At 39.5% G+C, this 12160-nt stretch overlaps 1 protein-coding gene across 1 annotated transcript; it reads right to left on the reverse strand.

The window, feature by feature from the left end:
* Window positions 1-159: 159 nt before the first annotated feature.
* LOC117848223 (ABC transporter D family member 1) lies at window positions 160-12114 on the reverse strand. Its single transcript, XM_034729556.2, has 26 exons — window positions 11939-12114; window positions 11615-11762; window positions 11227-11506; window positions 10550-10774; window positions 9609-9806; window positions 8992-9446; window positions 8043-8181; window positions 7882-7960; window positions 7217-7455; window positions 6804-7108; window positions 6616-6721; window positions 6360-6524; window positions 5943-6042; window positions 5750-5858; window positions 5227-5317; window positions 4299-4423; window positions 4060-4209; window positions 3900-3972; window positions 2949-3129; window positions 2703-2861; window positions 1878-2024; window positions 1584-1790; window positions 1263-1417; window positions 1119-1171; window positions 939-1017; window positions 160-760 (listed from the first exon to the last, which is right to left on the reverse strand). Exons 2-26 carry the CDS (start codon window positions 11674-11676, stop codon window positions 674-676), a joined length of 3969 nt encoding a protein of 1322 aa, XP_034585447.1. The 5' UTR covers window positions 11677-11762; window positions 11939-12114; the 3' UTR covers window positions 160-673.
* Between the last annotated feature and the right edge of the window lie 46 nt (window positions 12115-12160).

Below are 12160 nucleotides of genomic sequence, written 5' to 3' on the forward strand. Positions count from 1 at the left end.
CGCGGATAATATATCTGCGTATCATCAATTCATCATCACCTTTTTAGGTGGACTAATTCTTCGCTTTGGAGTTCACCTCGATTCATACGCACGGAGTTCCTGCTCTCTAAAAAAAATGCAGCACATATTTCCAGTCACAAGAAATAAACCAAGCATGCATGGATTGCAAATTTCCTTTTCTTAAAAAAAGATGGACAAAAAGGAACGACACTTTTACAAATTATTGTCATTTACAGTACAGCCTCTGCTCTAAAATGCCGCTAGCCCTTGCAGCGTCCACATTATTTATTGCTTTGCCTGCGATAGCATATATATATCTACTACACTACACATAATCTAATACAATGAATCAGTAGGTATCTGCTAATTTACATGTTCTCTTCTGCTCTGCAGCTGTCCAACTACTGCAACTCTGAAACACCTCTACAAGTGAAACCTCGCCACACATCATTCATGGATCACAATCACGCACCACCCTTCTCCTTGATGTAAGCTAAACTACGAGTGATTTGTTGTTCTACGCCAAGCAGATTCTGACAAGAATATAGCTGTCTTTCAGGACACCAACACTGCCACTGTCTATTATCATACACAATGGCAATGCGATAGCTGCTTGCTTTTGTACATGCAGCTGACGGCGCATATGATAGCATCAGCTCAGGTGTGGCATCACTCACTGGCGGATTGAACATAGCTCCCAGTTCCCTTCGCCATCAATGAGCTTCAGCTCCAAGGCATGGAAGGGTATCAGAGCTGGCCTCTGTAAACATGGAAATGTTTCAGTCTTTCAGCAAAACTCTAATTTCATTCCTGAGAGCAAGGTATGAATTTTGGGCGATAACAGACAACAGTTCACCATCTTTTTTTTTTCCTTAATACGAACAGTTCACCAATATAAGAATTTTTTGTGTTGTCGCAGGGATTATCCAAGCACTTACTTGTGAGGAAGTGATCACAGTTATGCCCATGTTAGTTGCAAGCCTGTACAGATGTTCTTCAACATCAACACTAGTAGCACTGCAATCAAGAAAAATTTTAGGACCCGCAGTAATTAATTAGCAAAAAGTTTTTTAAAAAAAAATGGAAAAGTCAAAAGAGCATCGTGACAGAAAGCGTACTTGGTACACTCGTCGAGGATGCCATACTTAGGATGATGGAAAAACAAACGGGCCTAGAACAACGATGAGAGAGTTACTTCCAATAAATTCAACTACATATAAAATGAAAGAACAAATAAAGGTGGCCTGACAGTTAATACTGACCATCCCAAGCCTCTGTTGTTCTCCTAGTGACAGAACATCTTCCCAGTTTGGTGTAGAATCCCACCCTTCTCTTTCTAGAAGATACACCAGCCGCACATTCTCTAGAATTGTCTTCAGGTGATCATCAAGCAGGATGGAAGCACTAGATCTGTTTCCTATATTGCCAGAGTTTTCCCATTATCAGGACAAGCAACAAAATAATTTAGTACGTCCTTTTAACCAGCATCCTCCTAGCAAATCATAAAACTATGTTCACACTTTCAAACACATGGTTTCTTACTAATTCAATAGACACATATACCAAAAAGTAAGTGGGCCTACCAGCTTGATGTAACGAGAGAACTTTCATCTCTGCTTCCTCCCTTGAGAGAGGGTATATGATCTGATCCCGCAGAGTACCTAGGCTGGTATATGGACGCTGAGGGACATGAAACATCCCTTCAGAGGGCTTGATAACTCTCCCAGAGAAGGTGGGCCACAAATCTCTGAGCACTCTAAATATAGAACTCTTTCCACTACCATTGGGACCTTCAGTAAAGGTAAAATGAATCCTGTTAATATAAGGTCACTGCAGATAAGAAAATAATGAAGATTGCCTGCAGGAAGATTGCATACCAGTCAGAAGAAGGCTTTTCCCTTGTACCACATTGCATGACAGTTTGCTAGCCAATAGCTTCTGTGATGGTGTTACAATGTCCACTTCATGAAATGAAATAATATCTTCTGAGGATGCACTGATGGCATTGGAAGACACCACGGTATCTGGAGTAATTTTAAAAGCATGTTCAGAATCGAAAGCTTAACTAATGACAGAACATGAACACTAAACTTCAACCCGGCCCAATTATCGAAGTTTTCAACCTTTTCAGGGTGGCAGCTATTAAATTTTCTGCCAACTATTGGCAATTTTGCAAACACACAACTGTTGACAAAACATATAAAGACCACCGCACCATTTTCAGTACACTGCTAGAGACTTACTATTTAACTTGGCATGGTAAAAGAATTGCTATAAGAATGTTGTTTCATAGATTTCACGTGCCAAACTCTTAGGAGGTGGCAAGCTCAACCATAACATGCTGAGCAGGATTCTTCACAATATGTGCTGTATAAAACACCACTAGATTCTGTAGAGCCAGAATTATGCAAGCTGACAGGTCAATAACAGGATCAATTACTACCCTAATATATTGTGTTTTAGTGTTATATTATGCACACTTAAAATGGGCTATATAATTCCTTACTGAAAAATCCAATTAGAGAATTTAACATGATTGTTATTGTCTGTTAGAAAGCCAACGTAATAGTGAGCGAGTGTGGTAATGAACAGGTTTTTATCTAAACCTGTGTATTCTGTTCGTGTTCTACACCCTTTCTTCTTAATATATTGATACGCAGGTCTCCTGCATGTTCGAGTAAAAAAAAAAGGTTTGAACTTACTCCTTTGAGCGGCACATATAATCTCCTCAAGCTCAAAGATCCGGTTAATCCCACCAGAGAGTTCAAGGAACTTCTTATGTAACTCAAGAATGTCGCCAAAGGCTATGAAGCTCTGTGACACCACTGAAGCCAAGAATCGTAGAGCATGTGCCAGCTCTCCTGTTACACAAACCAAAGGAACAATGTATTTCGGGATGTTTAAGACGAAAAATAATGTAGAATGGAAGAGTTGTGAAGATTAGTAACCTTGAGTTGAGGTCAAAGCTCTGTCTCCCTTGTGCTCCAAAGCATATAATAGACTAAGACCCCATGTCACATTGTGAGGAAGTTGCTTTGTAACAAAATCATCAACAATACCGTAAAGCCACTGTTTCCTCAAGAGAATCTTTGAGTGGTTAAGTAACTTTACGAATTTAGCATCAACCATCTGATATATGAAAAGAATGATAAGCAGAAAAGTCAGGTTCATGTCATCTAACACAATAAGGGTAGCAGAAGAGCTACTGGGGGGGAAAACCTTTATCAGTTAGAGTTCATAAACATAACATGTCTGTTAGAACTGCAAATACAATTAAAAAAGAACCCCACAAGAACAGTTTCTAAAGTCTAAACACTTAATGGTCTCTACAAATGCCATATAGAAGCATCAGAAAATGGAACTGCTGGGTCTCCACATTATATTATCCTAGCTCTTCAATATTCCATCTCATGTACATGGCTACACGCAATGTGTATAAATAAGCCACACTGCCTGGGATAATGATAACAGTTTTATCTCATAATCTCTAAATCTAACACATTGAAAAAACTGAATCAGGCTGCTACAAGCACTCTTAAGAATAAAACAAGCAAACATTAACTTTGCTAGGAAGGTGCAACAAGGTACGGAAAGCAAACTATCTCAGGCAGAACTAAATATAGAGTAATAAACACAATAAAGCAGTAAGGAAGCAATATCTAGTTTCATAAAGCTACAAAGTGAGAATGTAGTTACATGTTCAACAGAGTTTCTGAGTCAAAAATATGCTTTTTAAGGTAAAAAAATCCAGCTACCTTTCAACAACCCACTATTTACCTAGCGTTGCACTTCACAACTGAGGCTAAAATAATCAAACAAGCATTTAATTAATTGATGGTATTAAACACATATCATTTGTATGAACTTGAGTATTATCCGTGTAATGCAATGGAACTCACAGCTTTTTCTCTTGAACCACCACCAAAAAAAGCAATTGATTCAGCATGTGTCCGCAGTCTTGAGTGCATGAACCTTGCAAAAGCTCATCAGATTAGCGCTTCAAATTCTTTAAATGGCACGTTGGCTCTACCAAGACGCAACAACATATGCAGTATTTACCTGAATGTTCCTTCAAGTTCTTGTTCTTGGCCTGAGAGACGACCAAAGTCAGGGGATACTGCTCTCAGGAAGCCCAAACCCAGTAACATGTAAGCATATAGTATAGCAACTCCTCTTCGTCCAGACAAGAGCTTCATTCTCCATGTAAACCTGGTGAATTTGGCTAGAATTATCACAATGAATTCTAGGGTAACTTTAAACCAAGTTCATAATTAGCGATAGATGCAAGGATAACTCACCAAAGAATGTCAACTACTGGTTTTACCATTCCAGTAACTAGGCCAGCAAGATCAGTGGTCAACTTGTCTACATCAAGTGTTAATCTTTGGTCCGCATCAATACTTTTACCTGACATGTTGAATACCTGAAAACATATACCAGGATAACTTGTTACTTTTCCTGTCCATCTCAACCCTAAAACAATTGCCATGCCACCACTAGACAGCATGATGGCTAGGCCATCTCCAGTCTCAGCACTCAGGTTCTTCATCTTCACAAAAAACTAGGAACAAATAAATGCATTGGAGTCAATAGAAAAGGACATGGGGGCTACGTCCCAGGTCAAACCTATTCCCTTATCGTTTTTTATCCCTCTCCAAATTTCCAGCCTGGGTCAATACACACAAAGTTGATGCCCACTGGAGTGCTGGAGGTACCAGACTCCAGCATCTTGTTCCATCATGTAGACTGGAGCATCCACATTAGAACCTCTAAAGTAATTTGAATTTTTGAGAAGGCACAACTTCTAACTTGGGAGTATTTCTGCCTTATGATTTAACTAAAAAGAACATTTTGACTAGCTCAAACGTGTATTGGGTACGTTTTAGGCAGCGGCTCAAGTATTAGTTTACCTTTGCCATTAAAAGCCCATAATTCAAATTTCAAACAGCTGGCTCTGTGAGGCACACCCGTACAATTACATAAGCAAGTGTCCAACAAAGCAACAACCCCAGCATTTCACACTGAACAAAATAGTGTCCAACTCTCCACTAGTACAGACTGTCACATAAATGATGCATTCAAATGAATATCAGAACAGCTATAACACCACCTACAAAGTCCCGTCATACCATAACTAGAATATCGAGAAGCTATAATGTGCAACAGGTAACCAGTAAAGGAAACTAAAGAAATAATGTGTTTGTGTGTTTTTGCTCGAGGAGATACCTTGTAGAATGCATTTCTTTTCAAATAATATCGAAGCAAATGATTGGTCATGCGAATCCGCCATCCAAGGGCAAGTTTAGCGGTAAGGGTCCTGTACAGATACATGTAAAAGTTTCAATCCTACGTTAAATACTCCCACTATAGAAACTTTGATGATGATGATGATGATGTAGCATGCAATTCACTGATGATAACATTGCATGTTCTTCACTAAAATTTCTTAGCGAGATGTGCATGCAATTAACACCAAACCCTGATACATTGTCAAATAATGCAGCTTCCTAATGTTAAGATAAGACAGAGCATCGAAACAACTAACAATGTGCTGTCCTCATCTATTGCGATGGAAGCTGCTGCTATCTTGCTGCGTGGCTTCCATGCAGGCTATGTCTCTTTGGTGCTTGCAGCCATATCTATAGCTGTTGCCCTATGTGCACTACAGCTGCAGCAACAAGCCCTATGGCGTCCATGTGTAACAATTACCTAGTGATAAATCTTTTAAATGGAGTTAACCAATGATTACCTAAGAGATGGTGCCACAAAAGAATTTGCAGCACTTTGTAGAATACTGACACCAATCAAGCGAATAAAGGCAACTTTATCCTGCTCCAAGACGAACTTCACAGTTGTCCCTGGCAAGATGAGACATATCATATGAGAAATTTACTTGCAGCTTTTCTAACTATGAAAGATATCCAAGGGTGAAAAAGAAGAACCATTCAATGAAGCAATACGATCAGAGATCCATGTACGAGAGAAAACAAGTACAGCAACAGCAAGCAACTGCCCGCCTTGTTTATCAAGTAGTTTAGGAACCTGGGGAGTGAAGGAAATGAGTAGCATAAGAATTTCAGGGTGTATCAACATCGAGAATAAAGTTCCTAGAGCTAGTTCAAGAGGCTTCATCCGATCTATGTGTAGAATCTTCTCCTTTTTTTAATAATTCCTTAGTTTGTAGAGCATTAGTATACTCGAAAGGTTATTAGTTATTACATCACATTAGATGTTTTTGTTCAAACAAAGGAGCAACCAACAAGCAAAGATATCTAAATTCTAAAGTAGGGGCTGAATATGAATTATTGGAGAACACGAATCTAAAGAGGAACTGTGAGGCACCAAGGAGAACAGCATACTAGTATTTTGAGCATTGCAGCTACTCTGAGAGGCAAAGGTCTTGGGTGGCATCGCAAATGTGGAACCCGAGATGTCCGTACTGCATGTTCTATTTCCACCTTAGGGGATGTTGCTATGACCTCTGTAGAGTACGAATGGTCCTTGGACCCCAACGAAGCATTGCTCTGGTGAGGAAACCCATAAAACAGAAACATACGATAAGCTGTGCCTGTTAATGATGATGGAACAGAAATCCAGTAGACAAAAATCATATACCTTTGCCCTGCTCATAAAAGCCCTTTGAACAGTCAGTGCATCAGATTTACGATCAGTTTCTAATGATGAAAAATCAGACTCTTCAGTGGAAAAGGAAGAGTCCTCCCTGCAAAATTAGTATATTACTAAAACTTTAGTGAATTAATTCAGAGAACATACATTTAACAACTTATTTAAAGGGTTTCAACCTTCTATGCTGAACATTCCAGCCGCCTTCACCGTCCAAGGACAAAACAATATCATGAAATGCAACTAAAGCTGGGCGATGAGATATTGTTATGCAGGATGTACCCATAGCTCGAACCTTCTTGCAAAAACGTTCTTCCATATCAGTCGTTACGGCACTAGTGCACTCATCAAGGATGGCAAACTTTGGCTTATGGTAGAATAACCTGGCCATTCCCAATCTTTGTTGCTCACCAAGGGACAGCTCATCACCCCAGTTAATTTCCTTATCAAGAGGGTAGCGTTCTAGCAAGTATTCCAGGTCAACCTGTGAAACGGGCATGGTTAGAAATCCAGCAGGTTCATGTGCTAAGTTGCACCTCAAGCCTCAAGAAGCCACAATACCAATGCAAATATCCAACTTAGAAAGCATTACATTCTTTAGAAGGTCCACCATGCCATCATAGGTAAGACGTTCAATCTCCTGATCTTCTGTAAGAGGATAGATTAGTTGTTCACGTAGTGTTCCAACAGCCGTGTAAGGTCTTTGCGGGACATAAAAGATCTCCTTATTCAGATCTGAACCAACACCAGGTTTAACAATGTGGCCAGATACCAGTGGCCATAGACCCCCAAGGACCCGGAAAAGGGAGCTTTTTCCGCTACCATTGGGACCTGGAAGAAGAATAAATCCGTAAAATTGTGAATATATTGAGACATAGGCTTATGAAAACAGATGTTTTGTGCAAAGATGTATATACACTGAGAGTTTGAGATCATAATGAGACATACAAAAAGGAATCTAAAATCATCCAAGAATACATGCAGAACATTTCAACACTATCCTTCAAGTGGGTGTCAAGACTGTACAGACTTCCTTATCACACAATCAAATAGCTGTTGATTTACAAATGGTCTACAGTGTATAAAATAGAAATGCACATCAAGCTAAGGAAACATAGTAACATACATTTGCATATCAGCCCATATATGTGGGGGACTACACTTCAAATCAATTTAATTTTCATCGCAGAAAGCAGTGTGCCAGTCACGTCATAAGTCTAAATTCACAATAGCAAATGTTTGGTAGAAGAAGATTACCAGTGATCAAAAGATTCGAACCAGTTTCTACCCGGAGAGTCAAATCGTTAACCAAGATATTACCTGCAGGTGTGACTACCTGCAATCACTTCAAATCAGAAACTTGAAAATAAAGCACATAAAAAATGAATATGATACTCCAACCAGCATGTTATTATTACCTTAACGTCAGAAAATTCTATATGGTTTGCTTCACTGATATAATTTCCAGAAGAAGAATTGTGATTCAATGATTTATCACGAATACCAGACAACTCACGTGAAACATCCAATAACTCACGAATCCGGTCTGCATAGCCACTGTGAAATTACATTGAAAGTCCATAGGCATCACAATCATGATGGTGCAAAGTTTCAAACTCAAAAGCAGCAGATGAGCAGAAAACGCATCTGGAACACAAAAGGGGCAAGGAAGGACCCCACCAAAGTTTTCCAAACAGAAATCAAAGTCACTGTGTTTTGCAAGTAAGCTGACATTGTCCAGCTGTATTCTGCATAAAGTATGGTCTATCGAAATAATCATAAAGTTACTGTGTGTGTTTTTTTATGGACACCAGTTCAAAACTTTAATGGCTCTGCCAATTTTCATGATCTCATATACTAGAATATAGAAAGGTCACCTAACACAAAATGCAACAGGTCAAATCAATAGAGAATAACGTCATAAGCTGCACAAATTGAAAAGTACTTCTGAATTAAATATTATCTAAATCACAAGTTGGCAGCATATCATGAACAGGATGTAACAATTTCCAGTTATGCTCTGTCCAAGCACTACACAAAATGACATAGTGTCTTTGGCTTGGAAAAATATTAAACCACTAAACAACAAAAAGCAAAAGTGAGATTCTTCCCTCTTCACAAAATATGTGGATCATAGCACTAAAACAGTTTCATGAAAAAAAGAAGTTATTTTCAGTCTGCATGTCAGAAATGGAACAGGAAGTATCACTATTGTCAAATTGCAAGGGCATAAAAAAAAGTAGATTTAATTAGATAGAATGCACCACTGTTCAGTAACTTTTGGAGCAAAGGTTCACCTTCCATGATTCAGACCTATGGGGTAATGATGTAATGTTAACAATTCGTAAAATAGATGGAAAACTGTACCTCAGGATATTTAAACGTCTTGAACTGATAGAAAGAATTCCAAGGGACTGAAACAATGATATGATCACACTTGTGTGATATCGAAGATTGCTCAACATTTCAGCCCTTCCAAGGGTTGATGAATCAGGTCTAAGGTTGCCAGAGAAGAATGGTTCAATGATAAGGACAACTGCCACAGTGGCACCAAAATACTTCAGAAAGAAATCTTGAATCATGCCGAACCACCAGTTTTCATGACGCACAAGATTCAGATGCCCAACAAGAGCATCAAACCTCTGCATAATATGAGATGCTTCTCTGTTCTCACCACCATAAAATGCCACACTCTCAGCATGTGTTCTTAATCGTGAATGCAGTTGACGATAGTCTCCTTCTAGTTGTTGTTCCGTGGATTTCAGTTTTCCAAAAGCAGGAGAAAATTTCCTTATTGCCCCACCAGCAACTAGTACATATGCCTGAAAGCATTTAAATATTATAATATTACCAAGTAATGAGTGGGGGAAGAAACTGGCTGTCATTACAAAATACTAATAGCTTTCATAGAGGTTATTATAGGCTATCACATCCTATATAAGTAAATAAAGCATCACTACCAAGATTTTGTATCAAGAATTTACCATAATCCAGAACACGTATTTTGGACTAGCATACGAACAGAGACGCCAGGTGTATATTAGCCCTTCTGCAACCGCAGCCAGATCATCCTGTACAAGCTCACTTAGTTCAGAAGAGAACTTTGGGATATCACTAGCAATCCTTTGCTCCGGATTTGATACTCGATGATCCACATGTGACATTTTGTAGTAAACCATATTCTGGACATAAAGCAAAAAAGAGTGCGAAAATGTCTTGTCAAAATTGTATTTCAAAAGGAGAAGTGTTAAATTAATGAAAAAATAGCTGCTAGCATGTGTACTAAAAGCGCAAGCATGAATAAAAGCAACTGCATTCTCCTAATAAGACATGAAGGAAAACAGGAAAAAATAGCTTCTAAAACCAAAATCAAATATAATCTTAACAACCTTACTGAAAAAGTAATCAATGCTAGCATAAATTAAAAACTGGCAGGAAAATTCAACTAGCATAAAGAAAATGGGAGCACTAGAAAGGGTAAGGTAAAAAAATTACTGGTAAACAGCACTAGAAAAAAAATAGTAAGCACATTTCTTCATGCACCAACCCAATACTATAATTGACTATCACAGAAACGATATTCATCTCTAAATTGTAGGAGAATAGCACATGATGAAACATAGTTCCCCATTTTATGGAATTTCTTTTTTTTTCTATGACATAACAGCTACAGTGTTTTATCGTATGCGATCTTTGCTGCACTGATCACTAGTTTTATAAATGGTCCCTATAATCTATGACATAATACCAACAAGAACAAAATTAATCTGTTGATAGATAAGAACTTAGAAAATACTCTTTATTGGCATTCAAACTCTATAATACTCTTCCTGGTATTCTGAGGAAATAATGCAGGTGAGAAATGTGTGCACTAGGGAGTAAAACAAAATGGAACCAATGCAGAAACAAATTGCAGTAGAAGTACCTCAAAGTAATCAGCATGAGCGATATCGGTTAAAATTTTCTTGAAACGCAAACTTAAAGACCCTGTCAAGTATTTTGATGTCTGATATAATGTGGATTGGAGGAAACATAATATAAGGTTTTCTATGATCAAGCGTGTAAATGTTGGGACACGCCGAAGAAATGCTGCTTTAAACAAAAAGCCTTGAACTTTTGCCAATCTATGCCCCACAGCAGTACGCAGCACCTGCAAAAAAGAATGTGGTGCTGTAGATCATTAGTAAAGCTTCCCATACTGTCTAAAACTCCCAAAGGTAGACATCTGAAAAACGGAAACTTCTAGCAATAGTAAAAAAAAAAAGAAGTTTCTAGCAATGGTAGTAACATTTTATTAAATAGTCAGGATAAAATGTTTTTAGACATTCGAAATTTTGCCATCAAAACATATGGAAAATGCATTAGACATAGATTGTTTCTTTTCTATTTTTCAGGAAAATTTTTTTGCTAACTTTCTTCATTGACATGGGATTGTTAGGTTGCTTTCCTTGTTAAGAAACTAGGATGAGTAATACAGATTTATTCACAAATTATTCCTTTATATGCTAGCAGCAGTAGGCCAGTTGCAACATTGGAATCACTTGTGACAAGCCAAAAGTTCCAAAATAGAATACATTCATCATAGAAAATGGTGGAACTTACCGCTGTTAATACCAAGCCTAGAAGGTAGCGTGTGCCATTGGGACCAATCTTCTTGAGCAGGATAGCAGTTAGGAAATGCAAAGATTTAAGCCCACTCTTTTTCTGCTTTGTTGCAGCCAATCTACAATTTTGACTCAACCCATCCCCATTGGTGGCCAATTCACTGGCTTCGCTGCCATAATTTGCCTCCGAACGCCTGCTCCGCTGGCTTTGACTTGACCGGGCATAGGCCAAAGCTCCACCAGCAATCAGCGCGCCAGAAACAACCGCGAGAGTCCTCCTGATTCCACACGAGAGACGGTAAGGAGACAAACACCGCATTCCACAACGCAATTGGGAAGAATGGCAAGAAAAAAAGGAGCAAACTTTGTGAGCAATCGGAGCAGACCTCCTGGAAGCCAGAAGCCCCCGTCCGCGGTCCGTCAACTGCAGCAGCTGCAGAGACGGCATGTCGCCGCCGCGAGATGGCCACCCCGAGATCTCACGTACGGCAACAGCGCGGAATCAGGGCGTCCTCACCTCGCCACGGAGCATCGCTGCAACCGAATTGGACACAAGAAAAGAAGAATTTTTAAGGCCAGGTCAAGTGAGTGAGGCGCCATCAGGACGGGAGAGGAGAGGAGAGTAGGAATGGGCGAATTCTGGGGCGGAATCAGGCCAGCGGCGGGGCCTGTAGCGGGAGATGAGAGCAGGCGGCGAAGTCAAGGGTTACCTCGATCTCGGCGGAGGGGGGCTGATCGGAGAGATCGCCCGCCGGAGACGAGGTGGGAGGAGTAGTAGTAGATGCCGCGAAGCAGGGGAGACGAAGGAGAGTAAAAATAATATTGATGAGATTTAAGAGAGAGAGAGGGACGAGCACTGTGCTGAAAAGAGAGACTGACAGCGCGACGTGATAGAGAGAGAATCCTCCATGAATCCCCAAACAAAACTCTTG

Source organism: Setaria viridis, chromosome 3, assembly GCF_005286985.2.
Source record: "Setaria viridis chromosome 3, Setaria_viridis_v4.0, whole genome shotgun sequence".
NCBI lineage: Eukaryota > Viridiplantae > Streptophyta > Magnoliopsida > Poales > Poaceae > Setaria > Setaria viridis.